The sequence below is a fragment of the Cololabis saira genome, chromosome 8 (assembly GCF_033807715.1).
Source record: "Cololabis saira isolate AMF1-May2022 chromosome 8, fColSai1.1, whole genome shotgun sequence".
NCBI classification, from domain to species: domain Eukaryota; kingdom Metazoa; phylum Chordata; class Actinopteri; order Beloniformes; family Belonidae; genus Cololabis; species Cololabis saira.
This window is the reverse complement of record NC_084594.1, coordinates 27,280,618-27,306,344: the sequence shown is the minus strand read 5'-3', so window position 1 is coordinate 27,306,344 and position 25,727 is coordinate 27,280,618. Positions and strand designations below refer to the sequence as shown.

The 25,727-nt window shown below is 40.2% G+C and overlaps 1 protein-coding gene across 1 annotated transcript in view; it reads left to right on the top strand.

Moving 5' to 3' along the window:
* The first annotated feature begins 18,987 nt into the window (after positions 1 to 18,987).
* LOC133448723 (RNA-binding motif, single-stranded-interacting protein 2-like) overlaps positions 18,988 to 25,727 on the top strand; it is a 40,685-nt gene continuing 33,945 nt past the window's right edge. Inside the window, exon 1 of the mRNA XM_061727529.1 lies at positions 18,988 to 19,135. Coding sequence (XP_061583513.1) covers positions 19,064 to 19,135 — 72 coding nt within the window. The 5' untranslated portion in view covers positions 18,988 to 19,063. The remainder of the gene's footprint in view (positions 19,136 to 25,727) is intronic.

The window sequence follows — 25,727 nt, the reverse complement described above, 5'->3', positions numbered from 1 at the left end:
AAGCCTCAATTTATGGTTCCGCGTTAAATCGACGCAGAGCATGCGCCGTAGGGTACGGCGTAGGCTCTGCGTTGATGTAACGCGGAACCATAAATCAGCCTTCAGTCTTTAGTGACGTCGCAACATCAGCGGCTCAGCTGGCCCTCCCCTCCATCCATCCATCCATCCACCCATCCATCCACCCCCCTCTTTCTCCCTAGCACCGACATCCCACCTTTCACCTCCACCAAATCACACTCACATGTAAAGAGAGCTGTCCCGGTTATATACTGTAAAAAAAAAACAAAGGAAACCCTCCTTTTTTTACAGAATAAAAACTACATAGATGGACCCACATTTGATGACCCACATGGCAAGGCAAGTTTATTTGTATAGCACAATTCAACACAAGGTAATTCAAAGTGCTTTACATCAACATTAAAAGCAGCAAGACACAATTAATCAGTAAATAACAAATAAAGAAAAGAGGTAAAATAATAAAAAGCACAAGTTGTTAAAAAGTAAGGGCAGTAGAATACCGAAGGTAAGTATTTAATTTAATAGTACGCTTCAGTAAACAGTAATGTTTTTAACCCTGATTTGAAGGAGATGACAGTTGGAGCAGACCTCAGGTCTACAGGAAGTTTGTTCCACTGGTGAGGAGCAGAATAACTGAATGCTGCCTCACACAACAAACTTGAATTCATTAAGATGAGCCACTGACAGCTACCGGCCAAGCATCGACAACTGTCCACACCTTTTCTCAGAATAATTCACAAAACCAATCTTAAAAATACACATCGGAAAAATGTTTTCCAGGATTTCAAAAAAGTAGAATTTTTATTTCAATTTTCTGTTGAAATGAACTGATTTAAATTTTAATTACATGTACAAAGCTGTTTCATAAAAGAGTATTAGTAAAAAATATGCATAAGAATAGAATAAGGGATAACCTCTGTAAAATGTGTTATATTAAAAAAAAAACGCTAATCTGAATTAAGATATTACACATACTAATGGATACTGTGTACACACCTGTATGTATTTATTGTACATCTAAATCCAAATGAGAGAGCATATTAAGCATTTAGTTTGGTCCAATTTATCCCAAATCCAGAAATGTTGGATTTTCCATAGCTGCTAAGCAGCTGGCCCCCACACTCTACCTGTGTCCTCTAGCGACCAGGTGGACCAGGTCAAACAGACCTCTGCTGTGGCGCTCCATCCAGTCGTTCGTTCCAGTTGTCTCTCGTTTCTAGAAAGGCCATCGTACAAGACTGCGGTTCACGATGGTTGCTTGTGTTTGGAGCCCGTGCAGTCTTGGCGTAGAGTGTTGAACTGGTTATCAAGGCTTTCTGAGGGTTATGGGGACAGAAGAGTTCCCCCAAAAGATGCAATTTTTCCAAAGCCATGTTCTATTGTTGTATTCACCTCACATGTAGGACAGATGAAGTCACGTAACAGAATGTTGGTATCTGGTAGACTGCTTTCTCCATCACATATCAGCTCAAATACCCCAGGCTTCACTGTTGCTCCACTCCTGTCTTGATACTCTCATAGAAGCGAACATTAAGAACTGTTGTTTATATAGTTTACTTATTCCCAGTTTTTTTTATTATGGTGGGCTCCAGTGTTGACTTACATGTTACACTTTTCTTGTGCAGTGTCCACTGTTGTGTCAGATGGTTTCCCTCATACTGGGAAAGCTCCCACTCTGAAGAGGAGCTTAAAATTAATCTATAAAAACAATTTGATGAACTACAATCAGCTGCTGTTGCTGTAGTGTGGACACACATACACAAAAGGAACATCTCCAGCACATATAAGGACTTTGAAATGGTTCTTGAGGTCCAAAAGCATATTTGAGGATTTTTAGAGGATCCTCCACATGGCCAAATAAATCAATCATGATGCATCATGTTTGTGGCAAACGTACACATATCATGGTGATAACAAGAAAGGGTAAGTAGGTAGAGCATTCAAATATGATGTCTCCCTCCTCTTTAAGCTGTGAGGGCTATAGAGGAGGAAGAATGATAGGATTACACTGAAGCTGATGGTCTGGCCAACCTGTAGGAGTTAGTACCGTATAGCAGCGAACACTGCTTCCCCTTCTCAAACTGAAGACCACTGAGACTCAAGATTCTTGGCAGGAACAGCCGTTACTGCCGGATTCTGCCTGTATTTTTAGATTCACTGTGACTTTACAGCTATCTCTTACAAGCTGCCTGCTCCTGGATAGAGATGAAAACCGAGTCTAGTGAATGATGATCTCCAGCTCTGAGTGAAGAAAGTGGAATATCTGCAATAACTGGTTTGCTGTTTTATTTGTATTTCTTTACTTTTTTCGAAACCAAACCTGTGCGTCAAAGCAAACCTCATGGTGTGAGATGTTTGAGACTCTAGACTTATATAAGACCTTTTTAACCCCTCTGGGTTTTGCCAGACACTTCACACATTCAGTAATGCAGTAATGGTTTTGTTTCTACAACCACACAGCAGTGGACATAGAGGGGATTCAGTGGGCGCTTTAATCAGCTCGACACAAAAACGACCAACCTCCTGATTCAGAGGGAACCGGTCCACCATCTGAGCCATGACCTCCAGATTATCGGATTCACCAAAGAATCTGCGATAAAAGTTGGGGATTTTAAGATATATCATATTGCTTGATGTTTCATCTTTGATTGCTTTTATGTACTTGATTGTTTATATGAAACTACATGTAATTGTAAGGGGGTTCTGAAATGAAACTTTAAATAAGAATACGACAACTTTTATTTGTTAAAGGCAAGTTGGATTATTCAATGAGCACTGCTGAATTTCTCAAGGAGGACATAAACCGTGACGTATGCGGTTCAAACTTCATAATGACGACCTTCTAAAACAGCTTCAATGAAAATATCAAGTCCAAGGACAAAAACCCTTTTTTCAAACAGCAGATAACTCTTATCCTGGTTTTGATTGCATTGTTTTGACATGTTACACAGCAAGACTGCAAAAGAAATGCAACCAGGGAGACTGCTTTAAATTATGTTGATGAGGTGGCGAGTATAAACGTGTCCAGTTCTCTGTCTGGATTTCTGTTTTCTGTTTTCTCAGGTCACAAACCATTTCCTATTCTCAAGCCTCAAGGACATCAGTGTTTTGGGTTTTTTTTAAATTTCTCATCAACATATTCTCTAAAAATACACAAAATTCATAAAAAGCACTGACTAAGCTCCAGTGGGAGGATGATCAAGATTACATAAAGTGTAAATATTTTCGTAAATGGATTTCTTGCAATTAAACAAAGAATGCAAATCGTTCTGCTGTCCAAACAAAACAGAACAAATGCCAGTAATAAAAGTCAAATGGAGGACTAAACATTTATCAGAAGAACAACAGAGATATGTGCAAGTTCACTCTCACCCAGGACTTTCTATCTCTCAACCAGGCAAAGAAACAAAAAAAAACAGTCATCAACAGCTTATTTGCTGATAATCGCTTCATATCGAGTGCTGCAAGCCTTCAGCTTTCAAACATTGGCCTTAACCTCTGCTTGAAACATTTTGCTGGTAATTATTTCTCCCTCTGTTGAGTCTGGGAAAGCAACAAATACAAGGTTATTCGAGGCTGACTGGGCAATGCATTGGAAGACATTTGAGATTATATCCATGTCGGAAATTTGTGATTCAAATTTGACTTCATGTCAAACCTCATGATTGGGCTTTTACTTTCTGTGCTATGTAAATCCTACACATTGAAGTCATTTGGTAAATCAGTGTGAACTCACGACTGAAGCCTTCTGAAGCTGCCTTTTTATATTTCTGTCCAGTACTGACATCTAGTGGGTCTGTAGCGGCATCTTCATCCAGATACAAAGAACAAAAGGTCTTTGTGTCAAAGGGGGGGAAAAACCCAAAACAAAACAGCCTGGTTATGAAATACTACCAAAGCAACTCATGGCCTTCATTATTCTTTTTTTTTTTTTTTACCTGATCAGCCTTTTTCAAGCTTTATAAAATGATAAAATACAAAAAAAATTGCCACATTTTCAGGACATAATGAGCTGGAGCACAAAATAATATCCTACAAAACACTTCACAGAGCTGTTTTGAGAAGGAAAGAATGTTACGCGCCACTTGTCAGGATCATCTCGGTCCCCGGTAAATGCCAGGCCCATTATTCTCACTGAGCTGAACTTCTGCAGGAAGCTCGAAAATTGCCGTCTTCATGGAGCAGCTTCATTTGCTGAAATGAGGCTGTGACACTTAATGAGGCAGATGCTTGATATGCCACTTCAAGCAGAACTGTTTGATGTTACCTCAGTGGGGATTGTTAGCGTACCCCTCCTCCTGTCTGGTTCCATTCAAACCCAATGCTGCGGCAGCTGTAACTAAAAAACCAACATCAAAGCTGGGAATGACTCAGAGGTACGAAAACCTTTCAAACAAATGCACAAAACATCTAATTCTTGGACGTCAACTGAAACAAACCACGGGGATGTGGTAGTACAGGCTGCTCTTCCACAGGTTTAGATAATTATGTAACCTTTCTGTAAGAATGGGATTCTTCTCCCAGCTACAATTGGATTTTTTTTAATGTGTTTTTAATGTTCTCATCAAATCTCACGTAGATTAAATCACTCCATGACAGAAGCGAGTTAATTAAATACTCCCAAGATTAGTATGTCTTAGGTATTTCTTCATATTTTAAGCATGCATGAACCAATTAACTCATTCAAAAACTGCACAAGATGAAGCAGAATTTATTTTCACAAAGGTTTTCCTCTGATATTTGTCATAATTGTGTTAAATTCCTGTCTATCTTCAATATGGGAGCTGCTTTGTCTGTCCTTTTTTCTGATATTGAACAAAAGTTCTTAGGAAAACACCACGTGTGACTGTTCTTTCTATGTGAAATCTGTGGATGCAAAGTATGTTCCTTACCTAAAGTGGACATTTTGACCCATGTCAGCAGGGGAAGATGAAGTGGTGTTAGTGAACATTTACCAGCAGATGGAAGCAAAACACAGACAGCAGGAATCCTGCTGCAGTCTGTTTCATTTCAGTCACACTTTTATGCATTATCATTTGGGGGATTTTTTGCATTATCTATCAACATCTCATCCCAATTCTATCTCTGACAAAAAAACTGAGGAAGTCATAACATTGCAGGTATCTCATGTGTAAGCCTGTGACTTCCATCCACTTCACAGCATCCTGTTCACTCATTTTTCTCCAGCTCAGACCCGTATTAAAGGTATAGAGGGACATGCGGGTCAAAGAGTTCAGCTCTAATGAACGATTCTCACAGAAATCTTCTATCTGCAGAGTCCTGTGTAGTAATCTGCACTTTGCCATCATCATATTGTAACAGAATGATCCGTCTCGTGTTGTCAGCCCTTGTTGTCTGGGATAAAGATGCGCTGATTTGATCAAAATTAATATATTTTAACCCAGTTTTCTGACCCAGTCACTAGTAAGGTGACATGATAACTGTAGTTTGTCTGGTTTCACATCTTTCCACCCTCTGATAAAACCTCCAAATGTTGTTGAACGGAAATGTGACAGAAAAATCAACATTTCAATATTTGTACTGAAAATAAAAAAAAAATAAAAAAAAATGTCATGAATGTGATAACAACAAAGAATCCTATTTTAAGTCAGATACCCATAAACCAAAGTGTCTGAGGTTTTCCTCCTCTTGTAAAACTGATGGTCATATGTTTGGATGGAAGTTGGTTGGTGTTACTTATCAGGGAGCAGCTGGTTGTTGCTCTCCCACGTAAAGACCTCCGCTGCTCTGTCGGTAAGGTTCTTTCCAGTGAATTTTTTATCGCTGGAACAAGTGAAAACACCATTCATCTGGTCTGTGTCACTTCTGGCGCAAGTATTTCATGCGTCATTCTTTCGTCCACAAGCGGAGGACGGTGATGCACCTCCACCCAGTTTACTGCTGCTGTGATGGAAGCCAGGTTCAAGTCCAGGGGCGAGAAACAGGTCAGCGCTGGCTGGTTCTCACACAGTGTGAGGACTTGATTGCAAACAAACTAATGAAAAATATGCTAACCGATCATTTGAAAGCAATAACTGGTGCTTTAGGCCAATAGTAGATTTTTTTTTTTAGTTCTGACGCATACAGCACGGATCAGTCCCTGATCTACATCATAGTTTGGAGCTACATCATTACTCATCTTCTGCTTTCCCTTCTCTGGTGCACTCTAGCCTTCCCTCCCTTGCTTCAGAGCCAGTTGGATTACCTCATCAATCAAAGTTCCCAGAATCACATCCTGTGCGTGTGTGCGTGTGTACGTGTGCGTCACACCAATGCAGCGTCTCCCTTCTGATGGAAGACAGTCTGAGGCGCTCGCTGCAGCCATTTTGAGTGGAAAAATGAGATATTTGGAGTAATTACTTTATCATTCACGTCTCCAGGAAGCAGCTAAACTTTCTCACACAGAAAAGACTTCTACTGCTGGCTGTCACAGATAATAGTCCTTTCTTTTTCCATTTTTTATTGTTTCCAATGCATTTTATTGAGAACAACAGCGATAAAGCCAAACATGCTCCATAACTCTGGTCTCCAGTATTGCCGGAGTCAAAAATGTCAGCGTTAAAGTTCAAAGATCTTAATTAGTCATGCTAAGTCCTGTAACCCAACCGAAGGAACTTTACAGTGCTGTACAGTGTCTCTATTTTTTTTCTCCTTCCTCGAAAGGAACAATTATGAAGCGGGCAATGCTGATAACACCTAAAGAATTTGAAGCATGCACAAACAGCCCTTCCCCCATCCGCTCAGCTCTTTCTCCCCATCCCCCTGCCCTCATCCCCTTCTCTCCTTTCCTCCCACTCCGTCACCAGGCTTTCTGTCTGCCTCTATACATACAAATCTGTTGCTCAGATTACTTCCAGGCAGGACTCAAGGTAAAGTGCGCTCTCAAAGTTTGTGAAACCTGATCAAGAGAAAAACTTTTCTTTTTTTTTAAAGCAAAGAGGAACAGTCAGAAAGTTTGGATTTCCCAGCAGGTCATGCTACAACCATTACAGGGTTTACATTTCTTTTGCAAACAATGGTGTGTCTGAAGACCTGCTACGATGATAGAAAGAACAGACATGTATGTTTTTGCTGATCTAGGAAATAGCAGAAACCAAGTTTTCAATGAAGCATCCAGAGGATGGACCCCCCCAAAATCAATAAATCTCTTTGGGTCGCATTGATGCAAACTCTCACAGTTGTACTGCATGTCAGAGACACAGTTGTTGCTTTGTGGACCTGTTTTGACTCACACTTACTGTACATCAACCCAGAATAGAAACCATAAAAACCATGTTCAAACTTGCTGAAGGGGAAGCAGAAGAAAAAAAAACAACCCCAAAACAGAAACTGTTTAGATGATTTTAATGCTCTCTGCACTGTCACAAACTAGGTTAGTGGTAAATTTACACATTTTTAAATGCTAACTTAAAGCATGAGCTTATCATCTAAAAAAAGAGAACGTTCTTAAAAACATAAAGGGTCCATTTAAAATGCATGCCTCACACATTTCTTATTTTATGTTCTTTTTATTCTTTATTTTAAAACTGACTCAGTTAAATTAACAGAAATGGTTCTGAAAAAGTGAGAAAAAATGCAACTGCGGTTCATTTAAAGTCATGTTGACATTAAACACTCAACGATGCATTAAAGACGGGTTCAGAGGGGTGGGGAATTTACCAGTCAAGGGTCTGATAATTGCCTTTCTCAAGAGCGCCCAAAACCCTGCTTGAAATGCTTTTGTTAAGCTGTTTGCAGAGTCTCTGAAAGGGAGACGGGGGGCAATCAGGGACCAGATGCTTAAATACATTTCCCCACAAGAAAAGTTCAGAATCTAGAAAGAATTTTATGTTTCATTTATAAACAAGAGCAAATCTCTTATTTCACTGCAGGCTCATGTTGTCACACACAAAAATGTGAGCAAACTATATCTGTAGTCACACATGAAAATGGAAAAGACTTCCTCCTTGTGCAAATACCATGCACACATGTATATATTTATTTATTTTTTCTACCATTCCCCCAAAGTCTTTCTTCCTTCCCTTTTCACACTCTGCCCGAAAAAAACACACATTCCAACCGCGGGGAATGCTTGGCTGATTGTCTGATGAATATGAGGGTGTGTGTGTGTGTGTGTGTGTGTGTGTCTGTGTGTGTGTGGTCTGTTCTGCAGACATGTTAAGTAACTATTCTCACGTGAAGCAAACATCCATTTGTTTGTCTGCGCTTCAGAGCACATTTTATTGCTTGTCGTCCTCTAAAACATGGCAGGGAGCAGAGCCAGAACATCCCTCCCTTTGCTGTTGAGAATACGCGAGATCTCAAACGCACATGTGCAAACCATTATTTTAAGGAGCTAATTAAAACTCTACTTAGGATCAATCGTTAGCTGCCTTTTATGAGATCAGAGTTGCACTTTTTTTTAAATGGCTTCTTTGGTATATGTTCATTATCCTGAAATACATAATATTTTTAAATCTAAACCCCTTTCAGTGGCACTAGCCAGTCAGGTAGATGCCAAGCAAAACTACTGTTGGTGGCTAGATGGTTCGTGACCAATGAAAACCGTCATGGATAAATGTAAATATGGGTTTTATAGTTTGTTTGACACAGTTAACGGTGTGGTGCATTGCAGCATTACGCAGTTAACTGCTCTCTGATGGAAAACAGGTGTCAAATGCAGCCTGGCAGGCTTCTGGTAAAAGTACAAATATTTTAAAAATGAAGTTTGATTTCAGTTGTTATCCTCTTAATTGAGACTTTTGCTTCTTCCTCTCCTCTGCATGCTTCTCACTGGCTGCCATTCTCCCTCAGCGAGCCATACTGACCTTGAACCCCCCACAGCTACGATGACAATGACCGAGACCCTCACAAACACATGAACCCCCTGAACCCTTCCACACCATTCATGTCCACTTTTCTCCTCACAGGCTCCCCTTCCCCTCAGACAGCCCTTGCGATGACGGAGGTTTTACCCCCTTCTGCACTGATGCTGTTTTGTATACATGTGCATGTGTGTATGTGGTTGGACATATTGGTTGTAAACGCAGGCGACATGGGAATTTCCAAGACATATGTTGTTTTGCTGAAATAGCTCATTAAAGAATTGCAGCTGCAGCTACTCTGCTGTGTTTTGAGCTTCAATGTTAAATAATTGTCTCATATCAGCTGTGACTATGTGACCACACACACACATACACATAAAGGCTCACGTGCACAAATAGCATGCACACAAACAGCTTCACTGCTCTGGAAGAAACAAGTATGGATTCACAGGCGAGAGCCCTAGGTGTGGAAAGGGCTGGGTTACTTAGCAACCAGCCTGTTGATATCCAAACAATGTACATGTCGTCAAAGTGGCTGGTTGTGCCAGACCGAGGTTCTGCTGAGTGTAACAATGTCACTTGTCTGCTCCTGAATGTCAGTGAATGAACAAACACAGTCTGCTAGAATGAGAAATACAAAAAGAAGCACAGTGCTCGCTGCTGAAGTTTATAAAGATCCTTTTCAAATGAACATTTTGCCTTTTTGTTGTCTGCAACGAGGGTATGCAGTGTGCAGTGTCAGCAAAGTGGACAGTCTTCGGAGAAAAGACAGACTTCTGCTGACTAGACTGGAAAAGGATGCTAAAATTGTGCAGCATGTTTAGCAATTTTATGAAATGTGCCAAGACCAAAGTGTGAACTCGCCATAAAAATTATAGATTGCATTTATTAAAGAGAGAACATGCAAAAATGGTTTTAATTTACTTAATTGATTGATTGTTCTTTATGCCAATACTTTATTTGCATAAAAAAAACAATACAGCTGAATGGCAGCCACACTTCTTTGAGGTAAAGTCATTTTTATGTGTGAGTTAGAAATATACTGGGATGATGAAGTCTTGAGAAGCCTATTTTTGGATTTCCAAACCAGGATCTAAGATATTATACCAAATACTGGAAGGGGATGATTAGATCATTTCTTTTTTTAAGTTTAATGAACTTTATAACTACTGACAAGATTGAGCTTTTAATAGCAATCCAAAGAAAAGGAAGAGCAAAAGTTTCAACTTCCCACTTCAGGGGTATATTGCACTCGATGACACTTCAGCACTTGTAGCAAGATTTGGATTTGGTGTCTATCTATCTATCTATCTATCTATCTATCTATCTATCTATCTATCTATCTATCTATCTATCTATCTATCTATCTATCTATCTATCTATCTATCTATCTATCTATCTATCTATCTATCAACATAACAAAGAAGTAAAGACATGTTTGTTTGGTAAATCACTGCTTCTTGATCTTCTTTAATTTGCCGTTTAAAAAGCGCCACATTTTTAAGGAACAAGTGTGGGATGACCAGCAGTGCTGAGTATGTGGGTTGCCAATGCCAAACAGCTTATTTTGCTGTTGCTATTGACTCTTGTTTTGAGCTTCTGGTGCCTCCAGTTGCTGCCAATCTGACACTTATGGCGCTTTTCCACTAGTACCTACTCAGCGCGCCTCTACTGGCCACGCCCCCGTCTTGCGCTTTTCCACTACGGGCCGAGGCGGGTGGAGGCGTGCCGAGTAGATACTTTTTCTGTACCGAGGCTGCCGAGGTTCTAAGTGTGCTGAGTCTGCCCTGGATCTGACGTCATCACAATACAAGCCACCGATTGGTCGGGGGGCGGGGCCATCAGAGGTTTGAATCAGGAAGCGGGAATCAGCGCGAGAGTGACTTGCGGCTCGCAGCGATTTTATTCAACAGGCAATGGCAGCGCAAACGTCTGTTTCGTGATCCAACTCTGAGGTGCAGATGTTCATAAACCTGATGGCTGAGGAAAGAATTAAAAAGGGATCTAGACGGGCGATAAGGAACGATCAGATCTACCAGGAGCTCTGTCACTTCTCAGCCGCTTGCAGCTCCCAGCTGATTTCTCAGCAGCGCTGAGACAAACAGACAAAAGAAAAGCGTCGCCGCTTGAAGCTTTTTTCACTCTCATTTTTTAACTTGATATCTAACACAAGCCACAGAGCAAGCAGCACATATATCATCTCCTCCAGGTTCTACATCTTTAGTGTTGTCTTTGTTTCTGTCTCTGTTTAGATCATACAATCAAATACGTCACAGCAGCTTCGCTCCAACCCTCCCACTTCTCACCTGGGTGTTTAAAAACAAACGAGGACGAGGCGAGTGGGGGCGGGACGAGTCGAGGCGCGCTGAGTAACCCCTCGTTCACACTGAAAGAGTCACGGGCGTCCCGACGCCAGCATCTCGCCGCTTGGTGCAGTCACACTGAAAGCGTCAGTGCCTGCAGCGGGTGGGCGGGGTTTCAAGCTGCGCTGCAGAACTGGAGGGAACAGTGGAAACAGCCTACACATCTTCAGTTTCCTATTTCACCATAGATCACACTTTGAGACGCCTTCTTTATATCTTAGCGTTATTTCCGCGTAGATAAGAGTGAGTTTGATGCTGCTTAACAAGTTTGGTCCGCGGATCAACATCAACCGCCAGAGCCCTTGCTCCCGGTGAACCATAAATCCGTCTAGGCTGATTTATGGTTCCGCGTCACACCAACGCAGAACCTACGGCGTAGGGTACGCGGCGACGCACACCGCACCGCACCATAAGTAGTCTGTCTTCTACAGATTTGCAGTCAACGTTTGCAGGACGATATGGCCGACGGCTCTCTTCCCAGACAATCTGGAACAGACTGCACCACCTAATCTCTGGTCTCATTCGGCTGCCAGGAGGCCTGCCATGACTGCCCTTCATCATCAGACCCATTTGCGCGGCTGTCTGCAACATGCACACTGGAACCTGAACATCTGGAGGAATCTTATGTTCAGCAATGATTCCAGATTGTGCCTATGGCAGTTGAATTGTAGGGTCATGGTATGGAGAAGACGCGGAACCGCTATGCTGATTGTTGCACCGACAAAGTAACATCTTTTGGTGGAGGCATTGTGATGTGTGGGGCGGCATCTCCCCCAGTGGAAACACGAGGCTCGTCATAATTGGAGGAAATGTCAGTGCAGAAAGATATCAAGAAGAGATTCTGCAACCAGTGGCAAGCCACACCGCTCTCCCCCACAGAGCGGGTTTATCAAAGACTACCTCTAGAATTTGGGAGTGGAGAGGATGGAATGGCCTGCCAGCAGTCCTGACCTCAACCCCACTGAACACATGTGGGATTAGCTTGGGCGTGCTGTTCATGCCAACACAAGTGACTAACACAACCACGATGGTTAGCTTGCATGTGTTGCTGTGAAGTGCTTTATCTTATCAATAACCGTTACAAATCATTTAAAATCCCAGTATTTTAAGAGTCAGTATTGGGGTGCACAGTCTAGACACACTTGTTTTAAAGGGTTAAGGGGTTTTTAAATATAACAGCTGTCAATCAATAGCCAAAGTCTGTGATGATGCAGCCATGAATAAGATATGAAAGGTCATTTCAAGACACCACTCATTCACACTCTGATGGGAAACATTTAGGTACCTTGTATGTGCGACTGTGACTTAAAAGCCTTGGTCTGTTGACCTTCAGGGGAAATAACAGGAAACTGCATTGTTACAGGGAGGAACAGATGCATTTGACCCAAAGCACAGTGACCATTCCAGATCACTGGATCGTGCTGTTTATTTTATTAGACTGTGTCTTGCAATAAGATGTGCATAGCTGATGGTATCCGCTGACTTCATCTTGAAGACTTTCAGTGTGTTTTTCTTCTTTCAGTTCTGTGGACGTCTTCAGCGCAATAGAGAGGACGGGGAAATGTTTGGACATAAGGGAGAAAACAGCCAAAGAATATACAACAAAAGAAAGCTTGATACGACAGTCTGTAAAACATTAATTATAGAACCAGTACAACATTATTGTATCACTTCTTTCTTAATCTAAGTGAACCTTATAATTGCTGAGAACTGTGATTTCACTTTACCTTGAAAATATGCACAAGCCTCAAGATAGGACATTTTCAAACATAGGTGGCTCAAAACAAAGGGACAGGGATGGGTTATGTTTGTGTTTTTTAGGTGGTCATCGCTTAAGACAATCAATTCTAAGCGCACAAGTATTATTACTATGATTGTTATTATTTTCATACCTTCATATGGTCATGGGTGTGGTTTTTGCTCCACTATAAATGGAGAGTGGGAGCAGGGGTTCAGGGAACAGCCCCATCCCTCACTTCTTCTAACAGCCTGCCTTTCTCCTTAAAGAGAGCATGCTGGGACCAGGGGGAGAGGCCAGATACCAGCATTCTTGAATTCTTAATAAACATACACTCATCAACCACTTCAGGTACATTTTGTATACCTAATAAAGTGGCGAATGCAAGTATATAAATATAGTCCCAATACTGTAATAGGTATACCAGGTGTACCTAACAGTTTGGGGCTTTGATTCTTTCTGAAGCCAATATAGAACTTGTTCCATCCATCCATCCATCCATCCATCCATCCATCCATCCATCCATCTATCCATCCTCTACACCCAGCTTGTTTTGTTCAGGTTCAGGGTTGGAAATACCAACATAAAATACCAAAATTAGCACACACGAAAAAAGAAAAAAAAATGTATTGGACCATGGAAGGAAGCTGGAGTACCTGAAGAAAATCAATCCTGCAGGGCGCAAACATAAAAAAACCCATGCAGAAAAGTCTAAGAGACAATTCAAACTGTGAGCTTTTTTGCTGTAAGGACTGATCATCAAACAAACAAAGTTAATTTAGTACTCAAAGGTATTTTAGCCTTATTTTCCATGACAACACACCTGTGATGTCCTGGTGGCAACATAGAGGACTCAAGTACAACTAATCTTTGCTCCTGTGTTATACATAGAGACATTTGGGTAGCTAAGGTGTTACTTGTACCTAGCAATGTAAATTTGGTTGCATGGGGTTTTATATCAATGCATTCAACTTAGTGACATTTAGACAGCTGCAAGGACCCCGCTCTCTGGACCCTATGAGCTAAATCTTATCTTCATTTGGCCTGAATCTGTTAGTGGAAGAAAAAGACTGAAGATATTACTTGGCATCTAAAATGAAGCTGATTACAGAGGTGGAAAAGTGAGAGTAAAGCAAAATGTATTTGTGGTGTCAGTTAAAGAAGATCTGAGACAAAAAAAAAGAAAAAAAGGCACATTGAATAATTTTCTTAAAAAGCATTCTTTTTAATCACTGATAGAAAAAAAAGAAAAAAATTTGTAGCCGCTGCTGCAGATCGACAGCGCCAACTTCACACATTTTTGTCCATGAATGAAAATGTGTATAAAGTAGAAGCATGTTTAATCATGCAATGATCCTCAAACCTCAAACTTCCCTGAAGGGTATTTGAAATAAGTACCAGAAGTCTGCATTTATCAGGAACAGTTTTGTTCTGAGGCAAAACTATTCAATTAAAAATAATTTTAAGGCATTAGGTGAGGAATGCTCATGACTTTCCTACTTATGGAATAGGTAAAACAATTTAGTTTGATTAAAAAAGCACAGGTCATAGAATGTAGATAACTTTAATATGGTACATACAGTATAATTTCCAATATATCATAATATATTGGACAATTTTATGATAATATGTATTGGGAAAAGTTTGCACCATTTACATTCCCTTTTAAAATTTTATTTGCTGGAATAAAAATGATGATGATGATGATGATGAATTGATGCATGGTGCCTTTTGCATACCTTCAAAAATACAAACCGGATTCGGTTGAAGTTGGGAAATTGCGTTAAACAAAATACAACGATTTGAAAATCCTTCTCAACCTATATTCAGTTGAATACACTGCAAAGACAACATATTTAATGTTCAAACTGATAAACTTAATTGTTTTGTGCCAAATAATAATTAACTTAGAATTTCATGGCTGCAACACGTCCAGTAGAAGTTGGGAAAGGTGGCAAAAAATACTGAGAAAGCTGAGAAAAGCTCATCAAACACCTATTTGGAACATCCCACATGTGATCAGGCTAATTGGGAACAGGTGGGTACCATGATTGGGTATAAAAGGAGCCTCCCCAAACATGCTTAGTCATTCACAAGCAAGGATGGGGCGAGGGTCACCACTTTGTCCACAACTGTGTGAGAAAATAGTTGAACAGTTTAAGAACAACATTTCTCAAAGCAAAATTGCAAGGAATTTAGGGATTTCAACTATGGAGGATTTTTTGTGCCAAAATTAAATAAATAAATACATCATTAATTAATTAAAATGGGAATGAAATATATCATTAATTAATTAAATGTGTCATTAATTAATTAAAATACAATTCATTTTAAGTAAAAATATATATTTATTATCTCAGCATTTAATTAATTAATGACACATTTAATTAATGATTTCGTGTTACGTGTGAATCATGAAATGTAAAACTGCATTTAATTAATTAATGACACATTTAATTAATGATTTCGTGTTGCTGAATCATGAAATGTAAATGTAAAACTGTCAGTTTCACTCGTCAAACTCAGTGGGCGGAGCTAACGCGAATCCAGTGGAATCCACTGTCTGCTTTGGTCTGAAACTGGAGGTGGAAGGGGAAGCCTTTCTAAACATGACAGCTGTGAGTTCGGAGGATTTTCGTGAACTTTGTAGAGAGTTGGTGAGCGATATCTTCAACCTTGCAGAGTATGTGGACCTGCTGACCCCGAGCATGTAGCGTGTAAAGCAGAGGAAGTTCCTCTGCTTCCTCTGCTGGATTCGCGTTAGCCCCGCCCACTGAGTTTGACGAGTGAAACTGACAGTTTTACATTTACATTTCATGATTCAGCAACACGAAATCATTAATTAAATGTGTCATTAATTAATTAAATGCAGTTTTACATTTCATGATTCACACGCAACACGAAATCATTAATTAAATGTGTCATTAATTAATTAAATGCTGAGATAATAAATATATATTTTTACTTAAAATGAATTGTATTTTAATTAATTAATGACATATTTCATTCTAATTTTAATTAATTAATGACACATTTAATTAATTAATGATATATTTCATTCCCATTTTAATTAATTTATGATGTATTTATTTATTTAATTTTGGCACAAAAAATCCTCCATATTCAACATCTACGGTCTATAATATCATCAAAAGATTCAGAGAATCTGGTGAAATCACTGCACGTAAGCGCCACGGCCGGAAACCAAGACTGATTGACCGTGACCTTCGATCTCTCAGACGGCACTGCCTTAAAAACTGACGTGTGTAACGGATATCACCAAATGGGCTCAGGAAAACTTCAGAAAACCACTCTCAGTAAATACAGTTCGTCACTACATCAGTAAGTGCGGGTTAAAACTCTACCATGCAAAGCAAAAGCCGTTTATGAACAACATCCAGAAACGCCGGCGGGTTATCTGGGCCCGAGCTCATGAAAAATGGACTGATGCACAATGGAAAAGTGTTTTGTGGTCTGATGAGTCCACTTTTCAAATTGTTTTTGGAAACACTGGAGGTCGTGTCCTCCGGACCAAAGAGGAAGCGGAACCATCCGGACTGTTATCAACGCAAAGTTCAAAAGCAGCATCTGTGATGGTATGGGGGTGCATTAGTTCCCATGGCATGGGTGACTTACATTTCTGTGAAGGCAACATAAATGCTGAAAAGTACATACAGATTTTGGAGCAACATATGCTGCCATCCAAGCGACGTCTTTTTCATGGACGCCGCTGCTTATTTCAGCAAGACAACGCCAAGCCACATTCTGCACGTGTTACAACAGCGTGGCTTCGAAGTCAAAGAGTCCAGGTTCTCCCCTGGCCCGCTTGCAGTCCAGACCTGTCTCCCATTGAAAATGTGTGGCACATTATGAAGCGTAAAATACGACAGAGAAGACCCCGGACTGTTGAACAACTGAAGCGGTTCATCAAGCAAGAATGGGAAAGAATTCCACATGAGAAACTAAGAGAATTAGTCCCCTCTCTTCCAAAACGTTTGAGTGTTATTAAAAGGAAAGGTGATGTAACGAAGTGGTAAACATGCCCTTTCCCAACTTCTACTGGACGTGTTGCAGCCATGAAATTCTAAGTTAATTATTATTTGAAAAATAAAATAAAGTTCATGAGTTTGAGCATTAAATATGTTGTCTTTGTAGTGTATTCAATTGAATATAGGTTGAGAAGGATTTTCAAATCGTTGTATTTTGTTTTTATTTACATTTTACGGAATTTCCCAACTTCAACCGAATCCGGTTTGTATATCCATTCTTATTTTGTTCCTCAAAATGCTTTTATCATTTGACAAAGTCAAAAGTGATGAAATTTGAACTGCAGTTCAAACCTTTCACATGAAATGTGTACCTTTGGACAAAGCTTTTGCAAAAATGTAGCCCCAAATTGAGCTAATTAGTTGCAACAGTTTCCATGTATTGCTATTCTTCCTTTTTTGTCTTTTTTGCATAACTGATTTTAGATTAAAATTAGATTCACACTCTGTTATGCCATGTTTACCTTTATATTTTCACCTTTGCACACACACATACACACTTAAATCAGGCAGCTCTGCAATATAATGCATTAGCTATTGTTGTATATACTTTTTTCAATACACTTTTACACTGTTCTTAAATATATACCAGTAGTTTTGTTAGATTAAATGTGTTTACATATTTAAATTCAGAAGTTGTTCTCTGCATACAGTGAGTGTATGCAAACGTGGCCAATAGAGCTGAATCTGATTATGTAAAAAGGATTAATATGTGCAACAAATATTATATTGCCCATTTGTAATTAGGGCCCGAGCACTTACAGTGCGAAGGCCCTATTGTATCTGTAGGAAATGTTTTTATTCTCGTTTTCCTCGTTTTTATTTTTCCGACAAAATGAGGGCCTTTTTGCCCCGCTAAACGTGCCCCAAAAGTCACCAAATTTTGCACGCAAGCTAAGCCTGGTGAAAAATTTTATATTTAATGGTTTGCATTAATGGGCGTGGCCTAATGGCTCAACAGCGCCCCCCTAGAAAACTTTGTGCCCCACAATACGGTTTGACGTACATGCACGAAAATCGGTACACACCTGTATCATGTCGCAACTTAAAGAAAAGTCTCTTGGTGCCATGGCCGAAACCGAACAGGAAGTCAGCCATTTTGAATTAATCGTGTAATTTTGGCGCAATTTATGCCATTTCTTCGATCGCTTCTTCGCCCAAACTGTAACGTGCACCCAGGTGGGTTATACATCAAAATGTGCGTCTCGATCCTGCGACGATGCGCATTACTTTTCTCAGTCAAAAGCGTTACCTTGGCGATGATAGACGCCAAAAAGCGCGGCCCCCCTTCATCTGATTGGTCCATATTTGATAGTTCCTACTTTCTGTCATAACTTTTGAATGGTTTGACATAGAGTCGTGGGTGGTGTCATCGGACTCGGTTTTGAGTACTTGACCTTCATTGGCATGAATTAGCCCCGCCCCTTCTTCTGATTGGTCGATATCTGATAGTTCCTACTTTCTGCCATAACTTTTGAATGGTTTGATATAGAGAGTCATGGCTGGTGTCATCCGCTAAATGTCCAGACCTGAAGACATCTACATGCAAGTCATCCAAGCGCTTTCGCTGCAGCACGCCTGAACGTGCACAAGGGTGTGCGAGGGCCCGTTCATCGCTGCTTGCATCTTTAATTAATGTGTTTTCTCTGGTGTGTATGTGATTTGAATGCTTTTGTTTAAGGACATGCCTAATTCAGAAAAAAAATGCATGTAATGGCCATAAAAAAAGTCTATGGGTCTATATGTCTGTGACATAAATTGATGTTTTCATCCTACACAAAACCACTTTTGGTGTCGTTATATTTCTACTACAATCCCCTGGTGAGTGAAATAACACTGGGCGGTGAATGCATGTGAACTAATCCCCTTTTCTCTGAGGACCCCCCTCCTGGAGCAGCCAGCGTGCAGGACCCCTGCTGGGGCCCCGGGGGGGCCGCCCCAGCCCTGCAGCAGCGGCAGCAGCAGCTCCAGCAGCAGCAGCAGCAGCACCACTCGCAGTCAAGCAACGGGACTCCAGCTCTCACTTCCCCAGCTGCTGACGTCAGCTGGCAGCCTGGGCTGTGCTCGCCGCTCCGGACATAGCGCCGAGAAAAAATGCTGCTCTCCGTACCGCCAAGGGCAGGAATCAACCCGTACAACGGCTATAACAACAGAAACAGCAAAAAGGTAAACGCTTTCGGGATTTTTCGATTTAATTTATTTTGATAATTTTTTTTTTTTTTTTTTTTTTTTACTCATATAAGGCTTGTTCACCCTGCAGGACAACAAACCCGTGTCTGTGGCGACAAAAAAAAAAAAAAAAAAGAAAGGCTAGTGACAGTGAGCTGCAGTGTCCTTGAGAAGCAAAACGTATTGAATTTAAGTTAAGACTTGCTGGAGTAAATATATTCAAGGTCCCGGAGCGGCGGCGCTCCGCCGTGCGTCCAGGTGGGGTTTTTTTCACCGCTCCGTCCACGACATGCTGCTTTTATTTAGTAGTATTTCTCTGCGCGGGCGCTACAGTCAGGATGTCGATATGGCTCTGCTCACTCATTTGAAAAAGTCAATGGTGGGAGAGCAACTTTGATGGGTGACTGTGCGCCGTGCTGGGATAGCGCGTCCGTCGGTGTGTAAAGGCTGATTTATGGTTCCGCGTTACACCAACGCAGAGCCTACGGCGTAGGGTACGCGGAGACGCGCACCCCTACGCCGTCAATTTAACGCAGAACCATAATTCAGGCTTCAGTGTGTGTGTGTGCGTAAGTGGAGGGGGGGGTTAGGATGTTACAAAATCATTTCTGCCCCCGCTTCCTTCGGACACACGCTCATATCTGCAGTTAAATCAGCTCTTCATTGTCTCCACTGCCGAGTAACTTCGCAAAGTTTTTTTTCTCCTTATTTCCCATCTGAAAGCGGAATATGCCCCACCCCTGCACAAGAAAAAAAAAAAAAAAAAAAAAAAACACCAGACCACGATGACTGCGTTCCCAGAATTATGAATCGCGCTTTCGTGGTTACATTCACTGTTGACACTGTCACTTTTTGCATATCACGTGAAGGAAACACCGACTCCTCCGTCACCCTTTGAAAATGTAACCAGAAGCGCAACGATGACTTATTCACTAAACTGGCTCATTAAGAGCTGAACGGATGGAGGACACTGATTTTATGTATTTTTCAAGGGGAAACATTTGCCTTACTGGTGTATATCTGTTTAGCCATGCATATCATGTCCCTCCTCTCTGTGGACCTTTTAATTAGATTATACATGCTTTATTGTTACTTTACATTCACTGGCCCCGTCTCCCCTTCCCCTTCTGCTTCCTACTGCCTAAGCTCCGGAGGCCTCTTGAATTGTGAAAGGCATTTTGAAAATGCATATTGACATATTGTCTTTCTGGGATCCTGGGCACTGCCTGGCTGCTCATCCTCACACATCAGATGTCAACATTTCTGCTTGTCTGAGGAAAACACTGTTGTCTTTGGATTGTTTGTTCTTGCTTGCATGCGTCTGAAATTTGCAGTTTTATTTTGACAGAATCATTTTGGGATTTTAACTGAATATACATTGTGATGCAGTCTTTCACTGAAGCTTTTATTCATTAGGGCTATGTTCAGTTGCTGGGAGAAGACTCTCAAAATCATCACAGCACACTATTATTATATCACGAGAGACTAATAAAGGTGTGATACAACACTCTGAAAGGGAGTATGTGACAAATCAAGGGTGTGGATGCCAGCTCTTTACCACTTTTAGTCATTTCATTCAGGCCTTTTGTGTTAGTTTGATATATGTATAATAATTCTATGAAGCAGCAGCCTGTTATGTACAAACGTCATCTGAAACAAACATGTAGGATTTTCCATATTAGCATCGCAGAGCATTTTTCCTTTCAAGAAGAGTAAGAAAAAAATCTACATCAGGAGGATAGAGAAGTGGAAAGTTCAGGCCTCAGGAGCAAGCAACCAGAGTTTAAGAATTGGGGTCACATTGTTTTGTTTCACTTGCTCTTACACCAAAAATAAGAAAGCATTTGCATAAGGAATTGAATCGAATGGTTTGCTTTAGGCAACAAAAACATTTGGTTAGGGTTTGGAAAAGATCATAGTTTATGTAACTGGCATGTTTTACCTCGACCGTGTCTGAGATCCAGTTGGCTCAATGTGCCCTAAATGTCATCATCAGACGCCGTCCATGTGGTTTGAGACTGTATGTCTGGCAGTTTTCTGCGTTATTCACCGATTTTATTTGTACTATAGTGCATAAGTAGTCAGTATGTCTTTCAGTAGATGTCATCTACTGGAATGTGGTTCTTCAAACAAATAATAATAAGAGCAAATACTGGTCCAAGGTGCCTGCACTTGTCCATGTGTGTTCGAACACAAAGACATGCTCATATGTCTTATTTTCACATACCGGTATATGGCATGTTTGAAAGCTGCCATCGGCGATGAGTCGACCACATGAGTTCACATATGCTTTTGCGTACAGCTTTCTTTTTAAGCCATACTCTAATTTGTGATAAATGACTTAAGGGCTTCAGATTCCAACTTTTCACATGAAAGCTTTTCCACTTTTTCAAATATATTGTGAAACAAGATAAACATGGAATGCACAAAAATGTCATTGAAAAGTCATCCTGTTTGTTTTTTTTTTTACATTTTACAGACTTAACTGACTTTAATAAAAAAAATATATATAGAACTACTTTTTAAGGGTGATTGAACATTTACAGTGTCTGATGTGGTCAGTGTTTTTGTTGCCCACTGTTGACAGTTTTTGGACATTGTGATCAGATTTAACCAGTTTATTCTGTGGAGCCCAAGTTCACAAGGAGGTCAAGTTCAACATTTCACCCTTCTGCCTATGCACCCTTCTGATCTTTTCTTGTTTATTTTTTCTATCCATGAGATACCCAAATGCACAAAGTGAAAGCCTGACTCCAAAATAAACACACCAGGGTTTGAGAAAAAGCGCCATTTTTGTGTGCAAGGTGATTGCCGCAACTGAAAAGGCGTTGGGTTTCTGTTGTGCTTAAAGCCAGCTGCTCCGCCCCTGACTCAGCACCTCATTTCCTCCCTTAAATAAATAGAATTAATGTTCTCAAATCAAATTTGCTTGGTTTCCGTGTAAAGCTTCCTGGGTGGAAAAAAAACAGGAGGCGCCCTTCCGCTTCTTAAGGTATCACGGGTCTCACTCAGGGCCTCATTGAATGGCATGGTTTTTTTTTGTTTTTTTTTAACTTTTCATTCAGATTTTTGTTCTCTTCCTGGCTGGAGTCCTTTTCAACAAATGTCAACTTACTGCTGTGATCTAAAGCTGTGGATGCCTCGGCATAGATTCTGCTCTGCCAAAGAGTGACTATAGATGAAAAGAAATGAAAGAAACACAAAGTACGGAGCATTAAGCTGCATGGCAGAGTTAAAGGGTTGCACTTAAAGGTCACTTCATTGGAAATATCCTTTTGACTTTTTAGTCTTCCGCTTTTACCTCCACAACTTTTCAAATGTCTGCAACCTTACCTGTCTGAAGTGAGACTCTGGTTACTTGTTTCCTCAGAAGCTGAAGTTCTAGTTCATAAGAACGCTCATTGAACTAGTCTGAGTGTAGTCGGTAAGATGGGATTGTGCTATTAGCAAGAACTAGCAAATGGCAAGTAATGGAGAAATAGTTTTCTTTTCTTTCTCATATTATCTTTTAGCATCACTATCTATATATATATATATAGGCATTAAGCCATGAATTCAGACAGAGGGCATCCAGGGGCTTGTGACATTAAATGTCTGTATTTTGTTGATGTGTAGGGTTTTAATTGTGGAAGTTCCTTTTGAAATTGACCATGAAATGTGAACCTGCCAATAACTCCAAGAGCAGTAAAGGTCACAGCAGTCAGACTCTGCTCTCCTAACGGTTTTATATGATTGTGGAGTAATAATTGAAGAATAGTTGCAACAACTATATTTTCAACATTGTGTTTGGCTACTCCAATCAAAACTTAACAAAATATTACAGGTACATTTGGTTCGATATAAGACAGGACAAATGGAATTTCACATTCGTTTAATTCATTTTATTATCTGTCTACTTTAAAACTGCACTTATTACGGTAACAAGCCCTTCCTTTGGTTGAACTGCCCCGACGTATTAAGGAAATTAAAGCATACTATTTAGTGGTGTGAAAAATGCATCTCAAGGAACGCTACTATACAATAAAAATAAATAATATATTATTCCATTAACTGGATTATTCATCACTGTGGATACTTGCAATCTAAGCTATGGATGAAAACACAGTGAAGATCATTTTAGTCAAAACGGTAGACACCTGAATTTATGAATCAATCAATCAAACCTGTAATTAACCAGGAAGAGATTATTGGGATTTAAAATCTATTTTACAAGAGCGCCCTAGCCAAAGGGCAGCAACTAAAACACATCTCCAGGGACAAATATATCATTTACATTAAAAACATTAGCACAAAATATTCGGGACATAGTAAAATAATACAATAAAGATTTGTATGATTGAAAACAACCAAACAATATGAGACTGGTGCAGAGGTTAATCCAACAAAGCATCTATGCACATAGATGAGTCCCCTAACTTGAAAATGTCCAATGAATCCAATTCAGTCCACTTCAGCATCTTTCGCAGGTTGTTCCAAGCAAATGGAGCTGTATATTTAAAAGCCTTTTTTCCCAGATTCGGTTCCACCTTTGGCACAGTCAATAAAATTATATTTTGGGACCGAAGGCTGCATCGCTCCGTATGATTTCTACAGATGTTAGTCTGGAGATAAAAAGGGAGCAGAGCAAGAATAGATGTGTAAATCAAAATAACTGTTTTATACGCTTAAGTTGGATAGTGTTCATTGTCAGCACGCAGAATGAAACATGGGCATATTTTTCAGTGAGGTCGCAAAGAAGAAGGTTTATTCCTGAAGTGCCTGTAGTGACACGAGAAACAGGGCAAACGTGATTTCCTACAAAAACCTACCTACGGTAAATTTCTACAGAATGTCAAACTAATTTTCTTGCTGTTGAAGTCTGGGAAGAAAGACGTATGTCATAAAAAAAAATAAAAAATATGTGTAATATTGTCTGCAGTCATGATTTATGTGTAAGGTTTTATGGCATATTTGCAAAAGACAGAAAAACAGGTCCCATTGTTACTTGAAACGAACTATAAATGATTTCACCTCCAATGTGCTATTTCTAAACAAAACTGACCCTCATCCAGAAAAGATCTCCATCTGCATTAAACCCCCCTAAACTGATGTTACACACCCACCGTGCATGCATGAGTGGAAGATATCTGAAGGGGTCCTGGAAGTAACGTTTGTCGCAGATTGCTCTTGTGACGATTTCCCTTGCATGCGTGAAGTCACTTCCAGTGTTGTTATTACCTACAGACTTTGTCTGCATAACAGCTGATAACAAGGACAACAAAGTCAAGAGTGCTTGCTACTCCATCTTCGTGTTTTTGTTTACACAATCGTTAAGGTGCGTCTGAATTATATTATAGTGATGGTCACATGACACACCTTTGGCAAATCTGGGCGGGAAACATACGGCACAGAAAAGAAAATCTTTCCAACTTCGTCATCATTTTCAAATGTTTGTGTTTTCCTCCTCCCACATTAGACCACTACTGTTGCGTTTATACTGAAACCAAAGCTAACCAAAACCTTCAAGAATTTGCATTTCAAAATTTAAAAAAACAATGTGGACCTAATCAAAGTTTGACAAATACTGGTTTTAAATATTGCTATCGGTTCCTAGTTGGGAAGGTTTTATTGCACTGACAGTAACACTTGTCGCTACCGCTGCCTCTTGGCTGTATGCTGCGCATGTGTCAGACAGAGAGGAGAGGCTGAATAATAAGGATTTCCTGTTTATATGTCTCAGGTTCTGTGAAAAAAATAGACTCTGCAACTGGTAAAAGTAGGAAAAAAATGTTTGAACAGCAATGTTTTTATTATTTAACAATGCGAATCCAGATCATTGTCCAAAGTTAGATTTGCACCTACAGTACCACTCAGAAGTCTGGACACAGCAACCTACCGCTTATAATAAGCAGTTATGTCCCAATTTTTTGACTGGCACTGTAGTTGCAGATCTTCCCTTGGAAAATGATGATGGTGATGTGCTTGTTTGATTGTGTGAACTTCACATTCGTGAACGTTAACATCGACACAAAAATGCTGGGAGTTTTCTTGGGAATTCTTCCACAGAAAAGTGCTCATTTAGACACAAATTCAAAACATCCAAATTGGAACAGGTTGATGGAAAGTGGCAAATGTTTGAAATGGACAAACCTGACAAGTGACAAACCTGTCACTGGTATTGAGAACTATGTAAAAATTGTGCAAGCCTTAAACTTCCATTAATCATTGTTTGTGTATTCAAGCAGGCTGGTATCAAGACTGAATCAAATATTTCTGTTGTGTGACAAAAAAGAGATTGTGTTGGAGGGTTGCAGTCCATACATGCACCTTGTGGTTGAGTCTTGCAGGTCTCATTAATCCCGCCGCAGCTGGTTTCAACAAAGAAACCTCGACAAAACCACTACAAAACCAGCCAAACCCCAAAACACAGATAAATATCAAAGCAAATATTTGACATCAGAAAGCTCACAAGACCATGAATGAGGTAGTTGGTACCACTTCCACTCATTCTGTCTGTACATGTGTTATTTGGCCCTAAATTTCCTGGACATTTAATACAAAAACACTGAACAGAATAGTAATGTTAGCTTATTTCTGAGCTATTCCGATG